Raw genomic sequence first — 23,751 nt, forward strand, 5'->3', positions numbered from 1 at the left:
TAAATGAATAATTTTATAACATATTGTCGAATAGAAGTTCAATTAACTTTTATTTCATACATCACAACAAAAAATAATTTTAAAAATGTATATAAAATAATCTATTATAGCAAAACTGATTCTGTAGATCCAAGTTCGATTCCCGTTGAAAGGGACGCTAAATTCAAATGCAACCAGAAACTTATTCTATACATGTTGTATGGTTCCTTGTCATAAGAGAGAAAAAATAAAATTATAGTAACAACAAGTTTACATCTTTCCAAACATTTTAAAGTCAAGTCACATTATACTATATAATATACTTTATAAAATATTAGATTTTTACAATCAGGTTTAGTCTGAGAGTTTTGATATTAAGCTTTTGTTGTGTGATGAAAATGAATGCAACATGAAACAACGGATATTTTCACACGTGCAACGTATTGTAGTTTTCTTTAGATTATATTTCCTGATCTAGCATTTCATTCATTGTAGGGATGATTCTAAATTGAGGTGAAGTTATTCAGAGAAACTAATTTAATCAAATAATAATAATAAAGAAAACATGATAATCAATGATTTTTTTTTGCATATTTTGGTATTTTTATTTAGAAGCCGATGATTTCGATACCGATGAGATCTGCTGGTATCTTTGTCGAAGCAAAATGTCACTTTAGAGTAGTAGATCAAGTTAAAAAAAAAAAAAAAAAAAAAAAATGTTATTTCTTTGACATCTTCAACCAAATATTAAACTAAGTAACTTCTTGAAAGCACTGAAAATCAATAATCGCTGGAAAATACACTAGTATAAAAAAACTAATTTGAAGAAACAGTAACAGCACTTACTGAAGAGAAGAGAACTGAGTATATTCAAAAATCACGTTACCATTATTATTTAGCGTTGCAATTATATTTGTACATAACATGCAAGTATAACCAATAGTTGCAAAAATCTACTAGTTCAGTATGAAAAATTATTCAGTAAACACAAGCCAATTGAAGTTACTAGTTTTTCGTGGTGTTACATAGCTTAATAATATAATTCCAACTTTTACCATGTGAACCCTGATCGAGTTTAAGTTTCGGTTTTGTGGTCGTAATAAAGTAGGATTCATAAGTAGATTCTTTGAAGTAGTATTAGGGAGCAATTGTAACTTAATAATGAACAGCTTAGAGGTAGACAAATATTTAAATAATCTTGATACTGAAAGGTCTTAGTCCTTAGAGTCTCTTAGATGTTCTTTAATCCTTACTTTACATTTCTTACAGTAATTCCATTCTTCTAATGTAAATTTAGAATATCCATTTAGGATGGCACTTATTCATTTTCATTACCATACTGAACTATTAGACTTCCTCAGCACTTTTTCATACTAACAAGTAATGTACAAATATAGTGATCAGCAACGCTGAATAATAACAGTGACCTGATTTTGAATACATACGTTCTTTTTGAGTACATTTTTTTTTTTTTTTTTCTTTTTTGGACTGATTTTTATATCAGTGTATTTTCCATCAAGTTGACAAATTTTGCAGTGTTTTTAACAAAGTGTTGAGATGAAGATATCAAAGAACTACCAGTAAATCTTCTACTCGATCTACTATTCTAAGGTGACGTTTTGCCTTGACAAAGATACCAGCAGATTTCACAGGTATCGAAATCATCGGCTTCTAAATAAAAATACCAAAATACTCAACGGTACAATGACTTTATTTATTTTTATTATATATAATTGTGTACTGTACATAATATGAATGATTTGCCTACTAATCTATTCTGAATAATTTGTTCCGCTACAGCCTGATCATGTCTTAGTTTCACCTTCACACTCAGCAGTTGCTCTGATGAGAGCAGTCCCTGGTTCGATTCTTGGTGGACACTCAGTCGAAAAAAAGTGTAAAAGCTTGATTTTCCTCATTCACACCATATAAATGTCGCGATGGTTCCTAACATAATGATCCCAGGCTACTTTCTTCTGTTAGAGCAGCCAGCCGTTGGGGCAGAGATGACCAACCTGCGCTTAACAAGGTACGTCAGAATGAGCGTAACCATTTTTATAATTAAGATGAGTCTTCAACCAGACAACAGCTTTCGACGTTTCACTCTAATCCTCTAACCAAATGGTGAGGTCCGCGCTTAAGTCGGACGGATGAGAGACATCTCCGTAGCACACAGTTCCACTAATCTCTTGGTTAGTGAAGAGTGGAAGACAGAATGAAAAAGAGTCATTCAAAACCCATGAGTCTTATTTTGACAGGCCCTCAAATACTAGTCGTTAACTTGTTAACGTAAATATGCGAGAACTCACGTCAGAGAAAATTCAACTCGAAATATCTACTAACTCTGTACCGTTAAGTGTAAAGTGGTAGAACAAAAATAGGTAAAATGTAACATTAGCCAAATGGTAAGAGCTTTAGGATCTTATCCACGTGCGTCAACCCTATCTCATGCATCGTTTCAGAATTTAGAACTCAAATTGCCTACATTATCATTAAGAGATATCGTAGCTTCAACTATATACGACGACTCAAAACTTCAATAACAATTTATTAAACGAAAGTAAAAGAGAAATAGATTTAGTAGTACAAGTCTGTTTATATAAAGTGAACTAAGGTTATATAAGAGAAAATAATAAAACTGATATTTAACTATATTTATTTCCACTATCCACTGTCGCGAAGCTCAAAGTTAACTAAGATTTACAAGGTTCTTTCGTACCAGTCGCAGGGAGGAGGATATCGAGAGCTCCTATTCCTGAAGACACAATTGCTTGCGGGGGCAGAAGAACCGGGCTTTATAACCACGGTTTCAGCTTCCATATCTGGATTCTAACAGCAGCGGGTAGTCTCTTGGTTGAGATATGCAACTATCATGACAGATTTCGTCTCGAAGAAAAGACCTCGATGCAACATTATGCAAACAGACAGAAGCATTAAAACAGTAAAAATAGAGCGATACTTATAATTCTGTCCTGACAAAACCACCAACCTGAGATGCCTGAAATTCAGTCAAAATGTAATACAGATATTCACAGATTCAAATGATCTGTGTCCAGAGTTCGTATCACGGCCCAGATTCCTCGTAATTAATTCTTTCTTTATTCTATCATAAGGTTCCCATTGATATCAGCATTGTAACTGCCATATTCACTCTTACTGTTTCAATTTTGAACTTAGAACCCTAATTGTTCTTTATTTATATGTCCCTTTTTGAGCAAGGAAAAAGGAAATTAGCTTGCGAGATTTTACATTTGTGTAGAGGATCTCCACGATTTTATATTCACACATGCTCGTCCAGAACTTGGGGCAAACTTAGTTGCACGCGTTGGTTCGAGGCGTGCGGCAATCATACAGCTTGCAAGAATTTAATCTACACCAGGGGCTCGAACTTGGACATTCAGCTCTGGTATCTAAGAGATTGATTTGTTTTGATTAGTATTTTTACAGTGCTATTTTTCTTTCAAAGCGGAAATCTTGTAACCATGAACAGTGTTCTGACATCCGCCACCTGCTACAGTCGTCTGTAAGGACTTCCTGACAAGTTATTAAAGAGAATTAATTTATATTCCTTTTTATTAGCGGTCCTGGGTTCGAGAACACAGCTACAGCACACCAAAATGACATGTAATACTTAGTTCCCCATTTCTTTCTTCCTCTCCAATTACCCATATGTGACCAGCTAACATAGCCATAGATGCCGAAAGTCCTGAAATCTAATCCCTAATCAACAGTTGCTTCGAATATTTCCAATCAAGCTTTTCCTACGTATTTTTCAATCAGTGTTGTCCCTATAGTACATCAGTACCACTGTGGGAAGTTTCGAGATAAAAAAGTTTCAGAGTGATCCTGTGGAAATTCCATATTTAAGAATGCAACTTCTATTTAATTTCTATAAAAAATGTTTTTATTTGAAACTTCTATACTATAAGGATTGATATTACATGATGCGAGCTGAAGTTTGCAGTCGATGCTTTAAGCAAATTTCGAGGGGAAAAATAAAAACTTAACTGAAAATTTCGCAACTATTAAATGGTACCGTATAGTCTGCGTTCATATTCGTGGAACTAATTTATTAAAACACATATACTGAAACAAGAAATGGTTACAACACAGAACTACCAAGAAACAAAAATTACTAAACAAATGAATCACTGACATAACATACGTACCTTTTAACCACTTCTTTCTCTTTGCTGCTCTTTGAACTTTTGCTTCAAAGTCTAGTTTCTCAGCCATCAATATTTCGTGAAGTGTTGGTTTTTCTGAAAGCTTATTTGGTGTTGGCGTTAAACTTCTATTAAACTCCTGAGTCGTATCTACTGTAATATCATCTATACAAATAAAGTAAGAATAGCGATACACGAGCAGCGAAGCAAATTTCTTACACTCACATTATTCTTATAACAAGCAGTTTATGAAGCACATCAACATTGGTAAATTAAAATATTCAAATACTAAAATCTAAGCCACCAACAGCAAGAACACCTGACATTATTTTAACGTACTGATTAGTGCATTAATAATACGACTTTTAAAACAAACTTACTTTTATTAAAAAATTTGATCTATACGCTACAGAAGATAGAAAATAAATGCACATTAAATGGTAGTAAAATTGATAAAATGATAATTAAGAGTAACGGAACTCTTCCAAAAAAAAAAAAAAAATCTCTGGCAACGACGTATATTCATTGTAAAACCCACAAGGTCTATGATCAAACCTGTGACTTCCTGCACTGTCGACTTATTCATTACTGAGTCACGGTGCCTGCTCATTTTCGATGTAGCACTTGCAAAATATACTAACTGAATGACTTTTAGTCTAATAAATAAGGATCAAGCTTAACATTTCAATATTTGAACCTAACTTCGAAGCATTTGCAGGAAATCGAGGTTTTAGGTAGTAAACCGGATTTACTACTTAATGTTAAGGATCTTTCTTCACTACGCTCTTTATTATTATTATTATTATTATTATTATTATTATTATTATTATTATTATTATTATTATTATCAACACAATAAAGAACAACAAAAATTTAGAAAGTGAGTTACATAAAATCTTGAAAATGCTATAACATGAACTACTATCCATTTCATAAAGATAGGCCCCTGACTTCGCGGTGCTGCCGTGACGTTCACTCAAAACTTATATTGCATTGTCGTACCTCGTTGGAATTGTTGGAATGTTCTCTTTACAATACTTAAGACATACAAATTTTCTTTATAGTGTGTAGTGAGAGAAAAAAAAAAAAAAAAAAAAAAGAAAAAATTAATGAAAAAGTGCGTATTTTATCACACTTTATTGGTAAATCAATGTTTATAGGACTATATTTCTGAAACGAGACCACGTGAAATAATTTCCTGTGTACAATATGCAGATGCATCCATTAACTTTAAGTTGTGAAAAGTTCAATTTTCATCACTTGATACTTTTTGTGTAATTAAAATAAATGTATGACCCTCTGATCTCCTTTACCGTGGCAGGTAGAGATACGTACAAAACACAGTTCGAAAATTTGGAACACTAGTGTTTTAAATATTTGAAACTTTTAACAAAAAGGGTTTAGTTGGTAGAGTATTTATTTTTCTTAAATGTTTATTCCAACATATTCTGTGCGTTAAGTGGAGAGCCATGTTGCAGCCCAGCCTTTAAATTCCCCGCGTTTATATGAAGACACAGCATACAGTAACTGCAAATGTGACAGCACTGTTGTGCTGTGTTGTCGCGTTCAGAAAGCTTGCAGCGCGAAGCCTACTTCATAAGAATGTAATAGGAAAAAAGAATTTAAGATCTCATAACCTTTCACAACATCTTAAATATAATAACAATGCATGAACGTATCTCAATGTAATCGAAATAAAACGTTGAAGTAACACATCCAAAAACTCCTCTTAATCTATAGTAGTCACTGACATTGAAACGTCTATCCCAACATGACACCAAGTTCTCCATATCTACGCGTAAGGTTTGCTTGGCTGGGCACTTAACAACTGAAGCACGTTATGATAATCTGTCACTACGAAGGCGTTGGCTAGCAATGTATTCCTTTAGTGATACCAAAAAAGTAAGTCTGATAGTACCAGGTCTGCACTGTATGCTGGATGCATCAGAATTTCCTAATCCCAAGTCTATACCTTTTGCAACACTACTGTACTGACATGTAGAGGTGGACTGTCTTGTAGAACGATGACCCTCTCCAAAGCGTTTATGGGGTATTTTCGACGAAGAGCAGCTCATAGACAATCCAGTGTGAAACAAGACACAGCAGCATTGATGGTTCGTCATTTTACTGCAAAATCAGCAAGAATCACAGCCTCATTATCCCAAAAGGCGGTAAGCAAAAGTCATCCTGCGGATGAGGTTGTCTTTTTTTCTCTGTGGGGTGTTTGTGTGTTCCTACATCACACTTTGGCACTTGCGTGAAAAACACAAATGATTCGTCACCCGTACCAATGTTGTCGAGAAATGTGCTTCCATCCTTCTTGTACTTAAGCAAATGCTCACGACAGCATGCCATTCGGTTCTTTACATGCAATGGTGAGAGCTGTAACGGGTATCTTCTCGTTAACATTTTGTGATCTCCAAGCGCTTCTTGGACGTACTGCCGTATTGAAAGCCTACTTCATCCGCTATAGTATGGATTGTGCCCGTCGGTTCCACTACATCATTTCACTCACAACGGCAACACCTTTCTGTGTGTAGGATGTGTGCGGCCGTTCGGAATGGGTATAATCGAACACAATTACGTGCCCTGTTTTGAACTTTTCATACCAGTTACACAAATTTGTGAATATCTAACTTTTGTCACCATACACTGCATGCAACTCATTATAGATGTTAGGTAGTTTCTGTCCTTTGGATCAGAAACCTGATCACAAACCGCAGCTCATTTTAAAACTTATGCTCTTTAGCATATGCGAGGTCGACACGTCTGCCCTCTTGTGAAGAGGTGAAAAATTGTAATTTCAGTTTCTGTGAATATAGTTGTTTTGGAGTGAAAAATTAACTCAATTACTTTTTGATTTTTTTGTACATTCTTACGAACTCTAAAGCTGAGTTAGATCGTCCTGAGTAAAACATTTAGCAAAGAATAGTTAGCTAGTCTGATTGATGTTTTACACCATATGTATACATTCTTGAAGTATTTCAGCATTCTTAAATTTAGCTTCTATTATTTCTGGAAGTCTTATTAGCCGTATTTATACTGTTATTAAAATTAAGGACACTGATATACTAAGCGCTAAATTATTCACAGCAACTATTAACAACACTTAACAAAAATATCTCTTCCTTTGCACCATCCCTTTTCTATATTATTTTGAACTATTGGCTAGCGCGTGTGGCTTTTAGTGCACGTGATATTGGGTTCGATTCCTGGTGGGAGAAAAAAAAGTTAATTTCACGATTACTCACTTTCATTAATCATCCGTCTCCTTTACCCTAAAAGCTATAGTCGTGGGACATTAAACTAATATATTAAAACAGATTGTATGTCATTAATTTAAAGTTTTAATGAACCCTAACAATTAACTAAATTTTTTATCAACGTTAAATTACAAATTATTTTACCAGAAAAAGAATGAGACAATTAGTTATATTATACAAATAGAAGTGTATTTTATAGTGTTTCCATGATCTTGGGTAAAACTTGAAGGGATGATGGAAAGCGACAAAAGAAACAACTTGAGATACGGAACCTCTGTTCGAAAATGCGTCGGTTTCGAGCTATACCCCCGAATCTTCGTAAACATGATTCAAAAATGATTGGGAAACGCATTGTACGATCAAGGTCCGGTCTAAGGAAATATTTCTTTACTGCCATTTCATTAATGTAAAAATGAATGGAAGGCAGGTATACTTTCTTCCAGAAAATTTCGTTCGACTTGAGGCAAAATACAAATTAAATGGCGTACACTTAAAAACAGGGAAAGGGTCGAGATTATTTTGAAGTGTTAACTTGGGTTTACCCTAGATTTAGACGTACATACCAATAAACAGGCCAAAAAAAAAGTTAATTTTATTTAGTAAAACCTACAATAATACCCCCTAAAAATATATACATACACTTCAAAACTTGGATTGAAATGATAACCTTAATGTGGCTACACGTACCCTTAACATAATCTACCTTAAAAAGCACTAGTCTGTAGATAATGCGTGTGAGAATTTTCATTGCAATATCTAGAATAGTTACGGGGGAAAAAATTTCTCAATTCTGTTTGACAATACCAAACTTCATATATAAATAGCGAAAAAGTAGCATATAAAAAATAAAAGTTTCCAAACATATTTACCTGAATATCATGGTTAATACACAATTCTCATCAGAATGAAACAAGCTTTCAAATGGTATCATGTGCACGAATTCATAATGTACGAAAAGAGAAAATTAGGAAATTTTCTTTCAATAATGCTTTTGAGAGTTTGGTTCACCTTAGAGTGATTCCGACTACAGATACCCGAATATAATCTACCTTGAAAAATATTATAGCCTACTATGGCCTGTTTGTAATGCGTATGCCAAGTTTCGTTGCAATATTTAGAATAGTGACGAGAGAAAAATAGTTTTCAATCCTATTTGACAATACAAATTAGATGCTTTTAGAGAATCCAACCCACTAACAACATTCTTATACTTTTAATATACCACGCATTACATTCAAATTACACCACCCAAATACAATTCACTAATAAAAATGTAACAAACCCATACAAATAGCCGCTAAAACAATACTCACTTCCCTTGTTTGGTCAGAGCTAAATCATGAAATTTTATGGTTGTAAGGAGAGGAATGGGGAATGAAAAAAGGGAAATGCTATAATGTCCGATTCTTAATATATACCTAAAGTACAGGCAAACCATACTGATCAACTTTCTTTTCCTTCCATCTTTGCGAAGCAAAGACAAAAATTTTTCTACGCTTTCCCAAAACACGTGGCAGATTTGTTTCTCTGCTACTCCAAACTTGAACGGACGTCATCACCTTACATCGTCGAAAGCAAAGAGCGGAAAATGCATTTTGTTGTAACGTTATTCCTACCCTCTACACATAAAGAAACCTTTGAAGCAACCATATGGATTCTAGTGAATGATAATTAATGACATATGTGTGTGATACAGCGTTTGTGCCAAAAGGATTAATACAGTCGCTTTCTTTCATATCTGGCTCCTGACCTGAGGTAGTATCCTAGTATTTGATTGGCACGATTTGAGTGAAGTTAAAGAAATCTTTAGTTAAACGTCTGGACAGTAAATCCTAACTGTAATAGGGAATTATATTCCTATTCTATGTTATATAGCATTACCCACCTCTTTGTTATTGTACAAAATTGTCTACTTCCTCCTTTCTAGGAATCGAAATATAAGCGAGTTTCAAGTGCAAAGTGTGTTCGACAAAACGAAGATAGGTCTTTACGGATTCCTGTTGTGCGACAAGGAAATTCCATATTCACCCTAAATGTGTACAATAAAACATGAATGCTTAAGTGACATTTTAAGTAGAAATACGGCTATAAATGTACGTACAAAATTTAATAAAAAGCAATTCTGTCCAATAAAACCCACTGGGCTGGGTATTTAAAGAAAAATTGAGTTTTTCACAACCTTGCAAACAGGTAAAAGTTTTACGAGGGGTCAATGTGGTCACAGTGAAGCTCAGTCCCCTTCGCCACCCATTACTTACGGGGCTAATACTGCATTAAAGCAGACTTCTATGCAGCCTTCGCCTCAGGTGCAGACGTTGCGGGATTAATTGTAGCTGCCCTTCCGTTTTGTTCAGTGGTTCTTCACGTCGCAAGTAGTTCTTCCTCCAAGAATTCCCATGATCGCTTTTAAGCTACTACAAGATAGACATCTTGAAGCCTGGAATGCAATTCTATCGCACTTTTGAGTAATTCAATAGCTAACACTACTGTCAGATTTTAGGGAAATGGCTGTTTATCTCAAAGTGCTTGTTTTGTCGTTGTCCATCGTCTCTGAAAGTCGTACACAAGGTCATGGTGCCTTCAACGTACGCATTCTTTTCCAGTCTCACATTTTCATCATTTTTTGGCTACGATTTGTACATGTTTCTGCGTGATTACAATAAATATTTTCTCGTCATATTTTTTAACATAAGGCGGAATATTATACTTTTCTTGGAAACTACTCTTGCACCCACCCATTTTTACATTAATGGAATCTGCAGCCTTAATAACGAAACATTACCTTTGACCGCATCCCATTCCGACAATTCTTTCTCCATTTATGGACACTTGTGTATCATTCCGTCAAATTTTCGACGGACTATAGTTCAGAACTGATGCATTTTTGAACAGTGGTTCCGTATCTTAAAATGCTTCTTTTATCATTTTCTATCGTCTGGCAAAGTTGTACTCAAGGTCATAGTGCCTTCAAGGTATGCATTCTTTTACAGACCCACACTTTTTTGCCCCATGATGTTCTATGTTTCTGTGTGTTTGTAGTTTATGCACTCTCTTTGTAAGATAAGCGGAATATCGTACTTTTCTTTGGGGCTATCCTCGTACTGTCACTGCTTCCCATCCATTTTTACATTAATAGAATCTATAGGTCAATATTATCTATGACCACACCTCAAATCCGACACTTTTTTTAAAAAATAATATAAATCATGGTGTCAAAATTTCGCCAGGCTATATTATCACAACTGAGGCATTTACGGACACTAGTTTCGTATCTCAAATTGCCTCCTTCATCATTGCCTATCATCCTTTCAAGTTTTACTCAAGGCCACGGAAGCACCTTGTGTACGAATGAAATTTAAGTACATAATTATACAATCAAACCAGTTGATATTTTGCCAAATAATATTCCTGTACTCCCTTTGAAACAGGTTTCTTTTTCAACAGAAAGAGATAAAACATGCTGATTTTTTTTACTTTAGACACTCACCCTACACTGGCTATCGAACAATTGAATTAGATGTTAAGCATTTAATTACTTGGATTGTATGAACATGTTTAGTAAAGAAGCACAAAAAACAATAAGCATGGATTCAATGTTAGGTAATCTATTTGATCAATAACAAAATCGAGTGAATTAAGGGTTCTACTGACCTCCAACCATAATAGCATCTGCTTCTCCTGCGCTGTAATTGCAAAGCTGCCGAAGAGCAACAACCTCTCTCTCGAGCCACACATAAAGCTGGTACCGAAGTTGACCTCCATCAACTTCAAATCCTGTGGCTAAAGTTGACAACTCCTCCATCAAGATTTTTAAGCAGGCTACAAACTTAAGTTGCTGAGCCATGATATCAAGATGGCCATTTGTTGCTATTTCACCAGTATCATTATCTGAAATATAAAATCAACAAACTCTCAGTTTTTTCAAGTTATCGTCATACAAAATTCTTAAAGACACATAAATACGAGGGAAGGTCAAATAAAAACCTTCAAAATTAGTAAAATGTAGCAAGAACGTGAGACTACCCAAGAAGTTTACGACAATAACAGGCATGATTGAAAAATGACCAATAGACGGCAGAATCAAGCAGGTATGCTACACAAGGACGGACCGATAGTGTAAAAATGAAGTTACATGAGACACGAATAGCCTTCTGTTATTTTATTTATTTATTTATTTTTATTATTTTTTCTTTTTTAAGGAGGAAGGAATCAAACTTAACGAGGAATCCTACTACTGCTGCAAATTCTCAGGAAAACTGTGCACTTTACTGAATCCTTCCTCATACAAAGTTTTACTTAACTTGAGCTCAAAATACGAAAATTTTTACATGTCTACGTAAATATTTTTTAATATTATGACCTTACAGTATCATTAAACATTAGCATCATTGATTAATAACATCCGTCAAAATTACGGTACTTCATATTTCTCTTTACAGTATCATTTCTCAACACATTTCATTTCAATTTCATTTGACAGTTCCATTGGCACCTTCGTAAATTAAATAACGTCAAGAATTAAATTATTTTACTCAAGTTGTATTTTAGTTATTTGTAACCATTTTTCCCTTTTTATGACAAGATAATAACCACAGTTTATGGGAAACAATAAAATTTGGGTAAGCGCTCTCTTTCAATAATGTGTTTCATTTACGTTTGGAAAACACCCAGAATCAAGTTTATAATCATCTTTTTCCTCTTTGTCAGTAGAAAGTATCAAATTTCAGTTCTATAAAATTACTTCTTTTTTTATCCATTCTGTATCACAGGAATTAAAATGACATTAAAGTATATAACTAATGTGATTATTAAAATGCCAGATCGACTGACAGCTAGTTATAAATTATGGAATAATTGTAAATCTTCTATTCATGGCTACTGAAGATTCTAGAAAACCTCAAATAATTCTGTCGCATATCGTATACCAAATGTAAATTATTTCAACTACAGATCTGTAACAGAAACTATAAACAGAGAGAACTGCTACACAACATGCAATAGCAATATTCGTTATACTTGTTTACTTATCACTTTAAAGTCATCTTCCTCATGAACGTTTTGCATTTATATTCTACCTCGGTCTCCTAACACACTGTCCAGCGGAAAGACCTGTGATACTTATAGAAATTCATATACTGAACTCTATTTAACTCAAACCCAAACTTATTTCTTTGATTATACACTTTTACTGGCTAGTTATGGCTTCTTCGTTAGTACCATCTTAATTCGTTTTTTCTCTTCAGATCATTGCCTGTATAAGCCTTCAAAGACATCGAGGCCACAAATACACAAGTTTACCAAACAAAAGCAATAGGTAACGTATAATACTGAAAATTAGCACTTCTTTGCACAACGTAATTTCTAAAATTTATTTTGGAATATCTTCATTAACTGTACATAAACTATTTGTACGACCTACGAAACGTTTGGCTGCTATTCTGTGATTACTGATTTCCTAATGGTATTCAGATTGTGCACTGCACTATATTCATTAACATATCAGTTACAATGTTTCAAGAAGAATATTGGTAAGTTTACTATTACAGTACAAATGTAATTTTTCCATGTTGAAATTAGTTATAATCTTCTCGGCTCTCAACAAAGTAAATTCAGAAGAAGTGTATATAGATGACCCAATTTAAGCTGATAATTTGGCAGCTTTGAAAACAGAAAACATGTCAAGAGCGTGAAAGAGACTAAGGGAAAGTTATTTGTCTGTACTTGGTAAACATTTCGAAGTGAGAAATCGTTGCCTAGAATGTGCTTACAAACTTCACATATAGATGCACATAATGATTAGTTACAGTTAAGGCATATTACACAACCACATCACTACTACTACTACTATTATTATTATTATTATTATTATTATTATTATTATTATTATTATTATTATTATTATTATTATTATTATTATCCGGTCTGCTGATGGTGGTAGACTAATATGCTCACTGATGGAATATGTTAGAAATCATTATTCTAAGTAACTCCTCACCATTATTAACGTGATAACTTTTCTGATCGTTTTTGTCATGGTCCTTTGCCAACACAGTACTAACACTTTTACTTTCATCGTCACTTTCATTATCATCACTTAATCTCAAATCAAGAGGTTCGTCATCTAAATGATTTGTCAAAACTGGCTGAGACCAATCCAGTACTAAAGTATCCTCTTTAGGTTTGTATGCTGGTGATGACCAATCAAAATCAGCAGCCGAATTGCCTGAAAATAAACACAGTAATACGATTCTTTATGCATGTTAATTTGACATTCTACTTGATATCTTCTCGATATAAATAGTCTGTGCACTGTTCAAAAGCATTTTAACTATTATCTATTACATTTTAATCCAATCAATATAGTATATATAATTAATCCAGTAACATTGTTTTTACGTTTTTCCAACTTGGTTCCATCACACTGGTACTGGGTGAAAACAAATCAACTTAAAATCTACATAGTACATTTCTTCCTTGAGTTAACACTTACTTCTTAAATTTTACAATATGTATGAATTATTTACCTGAAGACAGCGGGAACATAACCACACATGTTAAAGAAAAAAAACTAATGCTAAAAGCATATCAGCCATTAAAACCACGGGAAGAAAAAGAGATAAAAGGAAGAATAGAGAAAGGAGAAGTGGCTGTGAAGAGTCTACATGAAAGCTATGTTGGAATACAAGGACACGTGATTGTGTTACCACGTAGAAATTGCATATAGTTTAGTGAAGAAAGATAAAACAATGGAGCATGTAGATAGGTAAAAGTACAAAAGGGAAAGGAATAATAAATAGACAAAATCAAATTATTAATGAAAGGAGGAAACAACCGATTTAAACATATTTTTACACATCAAATCCTCTGTAGGTGTGAATCCAATAACTTACAAAGAGTGACAAAGTGACCTAACTGTACCAACCAAACTGACCTCACTTGAACTTATTTTTACACACCCCAGAGAGAATTAAGTTCAAGCCGGTTGTTTCCTCTTTTCATTAATATATGAAATCACAACCGTCAAAAGGTGTTCTCAATATATAGATATTGGATTGTCAAAGCAAGGCAGCTGGCTGTGGTACAAGCCAGTGATCTGAGTGGAGAGCACCGACTGCAGGAATGAGAGAGTATTTGGCTGTTCTGCGAAGCAGACTGGGTGGCGTAGTGGTTAACGCATTGGCAGCACAAAATCAAGTAATTAATTTATTATATAAATGCTGACAATCAAAATGTAGCATGACAGGATGTCTACTAAAATTTCAAAATGAAATTTCATGACTTTTTCGTGACCTTTTCTTTACCAAACCATAAAATTTAGTAACATTCTCAAGTGCGAATTTGGGTGCAAATTAGGCTGAATTTTTATACATGCGATAGAAGCGTACTTTGGTTGCGATTTGGTAGCGTCTAAAGCCGACCATAGACATTTTTGGTGGTGAAGTTTGACGTTTTATACAACAAAATTTTCCGGTCTGCACTTATATGTGTACAGATAAAAAAAAATCGTGACCCAAAAGCTAAATTTCGTGACTTTTCATGACTCTCTTCACCGTTTTCTAATTTCGTGACTCTTTCATGACTTTCGTGACCGATAGCCACCTTGCATGATAATCTATTTAAAGAAGAATTTGACAGAAGTATTAAGTTTACAAATAATGTAACGTGTTAACAAATTACTTAAGTTTACCAAATAATTTAATTAATTTCAATGAAGCAAAACTGCAAGTAACTTTATAATTACTATTTGAACTTATTTCAGTGAAAATATTTAACATGACCACACATAAAGAAAAATAAAATTACATAAAATAAATATAAAAACCACATATAAAATTATAAACCACACATAAAATAAAATTACGCAGCGATACTATGTTTGCAACTTCAAATAACATAGTGTTCACTTAAAAGTATTATGCTTTGTAACCCCTTTTCCCTTTCCTAAGCTGCCGATCAAAGATACTTTTCAACACTACAGCAAGAAAACTTCCAGTAAAATAATAATAGTAATCCTTTGTCTCGTCCACATGATTTCGCTATGGACTGAAAAATACGTGAATATTCAAGAATTCAAAACCTGAGGTAAGTAATACTTTTAATACAATTATTATGTACTAATATTGATAAAATATATAAAACTCAAAAGTAGTACGATTAGTTTCAGCCACTCAAGGAGCTAGTCCGACAAGCGAATGAGATAAACTAATATTACACATCATTAAGAGAACTGTATTCTTTTTGAGTTAAGTTGATTTTGAGTTTAACCTTTGAGCAGCGAGGCTAAATGAGACGGAACCTACTGATTAACGTGAAATCCGAACCAAATAAGCTCCCGTCGGGAATCGAACCCAGGTCTCCCACGCCAAAGGCGCGTACGATAACCGCTTAGCGAGGAGCTCTGTATTCTTTTTGTAATGGCTTCTATCTAGTAACATTTTTACTCCTAATGCATATTTTACAACAGTCCAACTAAAAGTACTTGGAATATGGAAATTGTTGGGTACTTTTTTTAATTAAATGATATTATCAAGTACATACTTTACAGTGCTTCAATGAAATAATTTCTAGGGCCGGTCTAGGTACAAAATTAGGTATATATGTACCAAAAACTAAATTAATGAAACGAAAAACTTTTTCGTGTTTCTATACAGAAGAGTCCTTTCGAACCCAGGTAAAAGACGTGAAATTTGGAGGAAGGATTTCAGCTCTGAGAAAATCGGGAGGCAGTGAGGATTGAAGAAAGAACTGCGCGAAGATTTCTGATTGATATATATATATATATATATATTTTTTTTCGCGTACATGTGAGTAGTAAAATACTTTATTGGCCAACACACCATGATTTATATTCTATTAAATGTTCATTGAACCAATTAATATGATAGTTCATTGTATTTATCGATTTTCGCACGTCCAGCGAACAAAGGTGGGAGAAGAACGCCTCTACAAATGACTTCGCTTGGATAAACATATTGACATTGTAAAGTTAGACGTATCATTTAGTTAGAAGTTAGTAGTCATATTATTTAGTTAAAAGTAATAAGGTCATACTACTATTGTACTATATTATGAGAACAGAATATAGCACTATATTAAGAATACAAACTTTTATCCTGTGATGTAACTGGTTCCAACCACGCGCTGGTATTTAATATTCCTGTATCGATTCTTTCATCCTGAACTCTTGTTTTAGTAGGACTACTAATTAAACCTATGAAGAAAATGAAAGTAATATTAACTTAAACAGGTACACACTCAAAGTAACCTATTGAAGCTAAGGAATGCATTTCCATTACTAACTTAACCCTAAGCAAATAGATTTTAGCTGGCTTTAAGCAAAAACTTAATATTTTGCCTCCTCCGAAAGATCCTTATTATAGATTAAAAGGTACAAATATTCCAATTACATAAATTACCAAAGTGTATTCAAGAATTTAAGTAACTTATGCATTCAATAAAATTATCAACTACTCGGACAGTACGACAGCACCAAGGGAAATGACATATCTAAATGTGTATTATCTAAATATTTATTATTATTATTATTATTTACACACTCTTCTTTGTCTCTTAAAAGCCAAATACACTTTGAAAATAATCAGTACTCTCAAAATATTGCAATAAACATTTGTGACTTACTCGGCGAGTCTTCTCCATTAGAATCGATTACTTTACTGGGTAATTTAGAAAGGACTTCTAACGCTAATGCAGGACAACCTGCCTTAAAGTGGGCATGAGCTGTAGTAAAATATAACTGCCGCTCCAATGGTGTGATAGAGTCTTCCAACCAGAGCTATAATAAATAAATAAAAATCGGTCACTTTTATATATAAGATGAGAACAAAACTAAAGTATCAGTTTCACTTTCACAGATGATCTCGTAAATGTAATACAGTATATTAAGAATCTATTTTCCTCCACCATCATTATATCGAGTATTCACATTGTATTACAAGTATACACAACAACAACTTTTCATAACCAAGGTAAACCATGATCAACAGACGAAACAACCGATTTTATTTCAAACCAATCCTTCAGGTGTGAATTCAATCATGTACAAAGAACGAAAGAATTACGACTGGGCCGAGAATCGATCTCGGTTGGCACGGTAAGCCGTAGACCTGGATTCGAAAACCACGGTAATCAGGAACTTTTACTTTTTTTACATAAGCTAATCTCATTGATCTGTTCAATCTACACAAGCAAAATATCCAGCTGTTGTTACGTTTCTTCATAAACAGAAACCAAACCAACCGTTATGCTTCTTCGTTTTAGTTCCATTTTCTCATTCTCTTGATGTGTTACTGTTACGGTACTGAAATCTTACGTAGTACATGTTTTTAAAATTATCAAATATTTGTATGTACTCAGTCTATCTGAATGTAATCAAATGATAAGAATATACAATACGTTAATAATAAAACCATATAAAATTTAGTTTTAAATGATATTTTTTTAAAGATATTTTGAAAGCTGTTAATTATAATTCTCTAAGAAATTCAAATTCCATTTTTCCCTTCGGTTGTCTTGAACTTAAATAAATTCTAACACCAACTCTTTTATGGGTGCAAATCCCATGATATACGTTGATATTCACAGTTATAAATGTATAACTGAACCGAGAATCGAATCCGTGTCTCCTGCTTGCCGTTCCGGTAAGTTAGCCAATATAATACCTCAAGCGTGAAAGAGCACGTAGCTGGTTAGCCGCGTACTGCGTGCAGCAGTTATTACCACACCAGCACGGTACGCCTAAGGTTCACATTCATTTTTCAGTCCAGTCATGCTTTTTCTCTACTCTTTAAATATCATTGGATAAACAGTAAATATTACATGAAAATTGATAATTTCGGATTATTAAGTGCTAAGATATTTTTAATATTTACTCGATTTTGTATTTCTTGAATCACTAAGCTATTAAAAAGTTTTGCAATGTCTCCATGTTCCTCACTTTTACAACCTTTATTCCGTTACCAGCCAAACACAATACACACTATACACACCATAGTGCGAAGCAAGACTTTTTTAAATATAAATATATTGTAATCAAATTGATAAATTATTCGTATTGAGAAACAAACAAGTATAGAATAAGTATATACTTTCACTGGTGGCTGCACTACTATCTTACTACTATCGCCTGCTCCAGTTCTTTTACGTATCGAGCAAGTTCAAAATACTCTTCTGGAGGATGATAAATGATTATTTTATTATTCACTAATAATTATAAATAATAAATATTCTTAATTTTTCCATAATACCATAATGTTTTGTCTGAATTTCTGCACTTTGCTTTTGTTGATTCTCAACCAAGTTCTTACACACAAAGACTCCACAGATTTATTTCCATGAGAAAAACGGACCAGCTAAAGTACATGCCACGATTTTAAAACGATCCCTGGGTTTACTCTCATCTTATCCGACTTCTGACTGCTTTCATATCTCCCAGATAAAATCAAACACTAACAGGGTAGTAACTCTTTACATTACTTGAAGATTAATTTTGAACTGCTAATCCCAAACTTCAATCTACACCAACTGGTCAAACAAATTAGAGGAGCAATCCTGAAAACAGAAAAACGACCGAGGGAGATCGAAATTGCCGATACATTTGGTTGTGGGTGTTGCTGCCGTAACCAGCACAATGCACTTGTGCTGAATGGTGAACACGAATGAACTCCAGAAGTGATCTTTGCACTTGAATGAAAAATATACAAGATTATTACATCACATCACAGTAACATGACAAAAATATACATTTTCACAACAGAACACACCTCTAATAAGATGTGTGGTTTCCCCGATGGATAAAAGTGCTACACATCTCTTTAGCATGGACTGGATCAGCTTGTTAGGGCTAGCCTGTGGGTCATTTCTCCATTCCTCCAGAATGGCTATTGCCAAGTATTGAAGAGTTGTACCTGGTGCTGGTCAAGTAGCAACATGTCTGCTGAGTGGGTTCCACAAGTGTTTAATGAGATTTGTTCTGGACAAAACGCTGGCCATACCGTCCGTACGATACCAACTGCCTGCAGCATCATATATACCACGCGTGTTCGGTGAGCTCTGGCACTACTATCTATAAAAATGAAACGATTACCAATTGCTGCAGCCATACGACCACGAGATCTGAAGATCTCACCTCTGAGCTGTTACATTATCGTTCTAAATGACCCCGAGGACCGTGCATTGTCCAGTATTTATTCCTGCTCACGCCATTTTTTCACAACTTCCGTATTACAATACCTCCTGCACATGGTATGATAATTTCGCGATCCACGTACCCTCCAGATAAGAATGCGTAGATTGTTTGATTGTAAGCTGAAACATAACGTCCGAGAACAGGATAGTACTCCACTCAACATGCCCTCATTAACGATGTTCAGCAGCCCAGTTTCTGCCGGCCCTATGCTGTTGGGCGGTCAAATGGACACAGACCATCGGCCTTCGCGCAGTTCTTCCCGCAATCGATGGCACACGGTTTGGGTTGACATCCAACGTCCCGTTATCAGTACAATCTCGTGTTGCAAATAAGTTACATTTTGCACCTGTTTCTCCGAGCCGAATAACTGTTTTCTCTTGTTGAGACTGTCCGTGATTGACTTGTCCTGACCTCCAACGTATTCTGAAAGTGCTTCTAGAGTCTGGAAATGCACTACGATATACGCCAAGAAAATCCAACTACTACACTTTAGGTCTGCCCGGCTTCCATTCTACCACGCCTCCTTATACCACAGATTCCTTAAATCACGTTATCTACCATTGTTCCTATTCAACACTACACCACAGATGCCCATCTCCACTCAATGGTCGTCAAAGCGACACTATTATCGTACCCAAGTTGACTGCTTAATTTATGTCTTACCGCAAGTTGTCTCGTGTTATATGATGTCACATCTATGTTTTTCGTGCAGACCACTCAGAACTGGTGTACTGCAGTAATTAAGACAACTACTCCCATATTTAACACACCGGAAATTTCTATGTTCCTCGGTCTTCTGTTTTCTGGCTTGCTCCCCTAATTGTTTTGACCAGTGTATGTATACAAAGCATGACCAACTGAAACTTCTCCGGGGAAGTGCATCGAGGAAAATGTGTTGGACAAATGACAAAACAGGTAGTAATAAACATGCATGCATACAGGACTGGCTATTAATGCGTGTCGTTTCCCTGCAGGGGCACGGAAAAGATATGGTTAATCAACGAGCTGTTATTCAATTGTTGTCAGTACAGGGATATCAGCCCAGTGAAATTCATAGTAGAATGAGTGTTTAGAGGTAGAAGTATATATCAAAAACAACTGTAAAGAACTGGAAACGAATGTTCTGGGAAGATCAGGGACATACGAAGACTTCCCGCGTCCAGGCTAGGCAGCAGTGTTCTCGATCTTTTAGGAATATTTGTACCGTGTTTTATACATTTGTTTCCGATATATACTTCGTAACATAAACTACACTCATTCTCCTGTATATTTCACTGCGCTGACATATTTCTGCTGTCAATCGCCGCCATACCTTTTCCATGTCATCACACTCAAACACCATGCATTAATAGCTGATCTGACAAGTTTATTATTAACTATTGTGGCACTCGTCCAACACACTTCCCTCGATGCTCAATAGTGTATAGTGTTGTCCGAGCAGGTATCATTTGGAATAAGTTACTCCTACTTGCTAACAGAACTACGCTGAAAATGGTACTCTTAGAATACTATGAACGAATAAAGAAAATTAAACATAATTTTAAAAAGTACCTAAAAATAATAATGAATACATTTTAGCATACCTGCTTATCCTGATTAGCAGTTTTGGTATCCCCTCCGTAACTAAAACCAGACAGCACTACAGCATGACCCTTTTTCTTATCTTGTGCCGTAGAAGCAATATATTGTCTTATAAGGAGAGGGTGCGTTCTCAGATACACGTAAAAGTTAAATACATTTGGATTCGCTGCAATAAAAATGTAAATTAATGCACAACAACACTTTCAAACTATAAAATAAGTATAACGATCTTAACTATAGTACACTAATTAACCTAAGTATAATATTATAGTTTACGTTTTTATTTGTAAGTTTTCAAATCAACATTTTAACTTCCAAACTGAATAATACTGACAATAATAATAAATTTTGCGTATCTTTGCATACTCTTACAAAATTCTGATCATTTTTAATACCACATGTGATACTGGTTTCTTTATCAGAGTGGACTCCCCCTTTGTATAATTAATCGAGTGCATTCCTAAATGATACTTATTCAATATCTTCATCATAGATATTCCACTAAAACAATAAGTCATTGCAAACAAATTCCCCAAAACTTCAACATTCATGTAGAAAATGCGTTTGTAGATTAAACAAGAATAATAAAAGAACTATCACTAATGTACATACAGAATCAAATTCTCATTATACATAATTGCATATAAAAGATGAATATTTTAACGTATTATGAATGCATAATGTTGATTTATAATCTCAATCTCATTACTAATTGTTGAAGGTGATATATATTTCAATAAAACTGAATTTTTTATATAACATATATTTACAACTCCAGGTGTTTCCATTAAATCGATAAGAATATATACATGCTTAGAAGTGTGTAGATGCAAAATAATTCATTTTTATGTTTGAGCTACAAATAGTTCAAATCCGCTACTTTTGGAGCACAACCTTGCCACTTTTAATCTTCAGCTCTGGTAGCGTTGGTCGCACTACTTTACCATAATTACAGCGGTATTATGAAAGTAGCATATTATCTAAATCTTACCAGAAGTACTCTCAGGTTTGTCATCATCAATGTACTGAGGATGGTAAGTTCCAACATTTGTTTGTAGCAAAGTATTAAGGCTTCCTGTATTGTCTTTCAAAATCCACAGCGCCATAGATCGTAAAAACGGGTCAGGATGTGCTTTGGCTAAATTTTGGTTCTGACCTTCACTATCACAGCCTAAAATTTCCTGCAAGTAAAGGAATTATCCATGATTAAATTCTAGCTCAAATTTCAATTGAAATCAATAATTTAAAAATACGTAAGTGAATATTTATAAATGTTTTATGATATTACACTAGAAAGAAATTATAGAGATGTATAATGCTCTAACATTATATACTCACCTCATATAAAAGCCGTCGTAAACTGGGAGGCGTAGGATCAAGATCGCCTTCATACAATCTAGCAATTATCATGGCTAACTGGAAATCATCTAATTTATTTAAGCAAACCTATAAAACAATAAAAAATGATTAAAAATAAAGATTATAAAAGAAGAATGTTGAGAAAAAGTACTTCCATTTCTTTTCATCTCTTCTTAATTCTATTTGCCCACATCTCCCTCAACACAAGGATCCTCTTACTCAGTACCTTATTCTTAATTTCTCACAACGTAGCAGAAACTCATCAAGTTCTTGGTGTATATATATTTCAAAGCCAGACTCACTCGCCAATCCAACACAGCCTTGGTTTGACAGACAAAGAAATTACATCAGGGCACACAATTTCAAAACCAGACAATTAGATTTGTGATAATCAATTTTGAATTCATATACAAGTTAAAAATACCTTACCTTCAGACTTCACGTTTGTGTAACGATCTCTCTCTGCACTGAAGTACTCGTTCTCGATTTCAGTTTTCGGATCAAAGTCCTTAAATGAAGGACCATTGATAGAAATTGTCAGCAAATTATCCAGTGTGTCAGTCTTTAGTGAATACTTGTAGACAGTTAACTCTGTGGGGATTGCAGAAGCTTCTCACATGAAGCAGTACTCACAGGTAAAACTTAACAAAATGTGGCAGTTGGAAGCAAATTTGGGAATCTCGTAATTAAGTTTTCACTGTAAATCTTTATCAGTGTCTGTTCCAACGTTAATGAAGAAAACAAAAGTTTATAATGTGCTCACTCTGCTACGACAAGGTTCACTTTTTCTCTGTATAAATCTAGTTGCAAGTACTTAAAAAGCAATTTTATTTCTCCCCACCACATTCAAGGATTTTTTCCTTTAGGAGGTCAACCTAAATTGTCAAATATATAAAGACAGAACTATCTCGGATAATACAGAATGCCACCGCTCTGTTATGAACATCCGTTTTCGCATCCTTGATTAGCACTAGTTTTACACTCTGGAACTCGTGTTCTCCAGATTGAAAATTTGAGCTGCACATCCCTCAATTTACCTGAAACAGATCCCTTAATTTACCTAAGTCCAAGAATTCTTGTTCGCTTTCACCAAGGCTGTTTTCTAGGTCTTCTAATCCTGAGATGCTGTGTTCAATTCTCATTTTTAGAGATGAAAGTAAAAGTTCTTTAGTCTGTAATGCTACGCTCAGAGGGTTCA

The 23,751-nt window shown here is 34.4% G+C and overlaps 1 protein-coding gene across 3 annotated transcripts in view; it reads right to left on the minus strand.

Annotated features, from left to right (window-relative positions):
* Positions 1-23,751, minus strand: part of Rbcn-3A (rabconnectin-3 alpha) — a 354,959-nt gene that overhangs the window by 100,218 nt on the left and 230,990 nt on the right. For all 3 annotated transcript variants that reach the window (XM_081733859.1, XM_081733860.1, XM_081733858.1), the window contains exons 34-41: positions 22,533-22,640; positions 22,186-22,375; positions 21,197-21,360; positions 17,048-17,201; positions 16,515-16,619; positions 13,404-13,631; positions 11,060-11,296; positions 4,149-4,310 (exon numbers count right to left, since the gene is read on the minus strand). In XM_081733859.1, coding sequence (XP_081589985.1) covers positions 4,149-4,310; positions 11,060-11,296; positions 13,404-13,631; positions 16,515-16,619; positions 17,048-17,201; positions 21,197-21,360; positions 22,186-22,375; positions 22,533-22,640 — 1,348 coding nt within the window. The remainder of the gene's footprint in view (positions 1-4,148; positions 4,311-11,059; positions 11,297-13,403; positions 13,632-16,514; positions 16,620-17,047; positions 17,202-21,196; positions 21,361-22,185; positions 22,376-22,532; positions 22,641-23,751) is intronic.

This window comes from Thermobia domestica, chromosome 12 (assembly GCF_964235325.1).
Source record: "Thermobia domestica chromosome 12, izTheDome1.hap1.1, whole genome shotgun sequence".
NCBI classification, from domain to species: Eukaryota; Metazoa; Arthropoda; class Insecta; order Zygentoma; family Lepismatidae; genus Thermobia; species Thermobia domestica.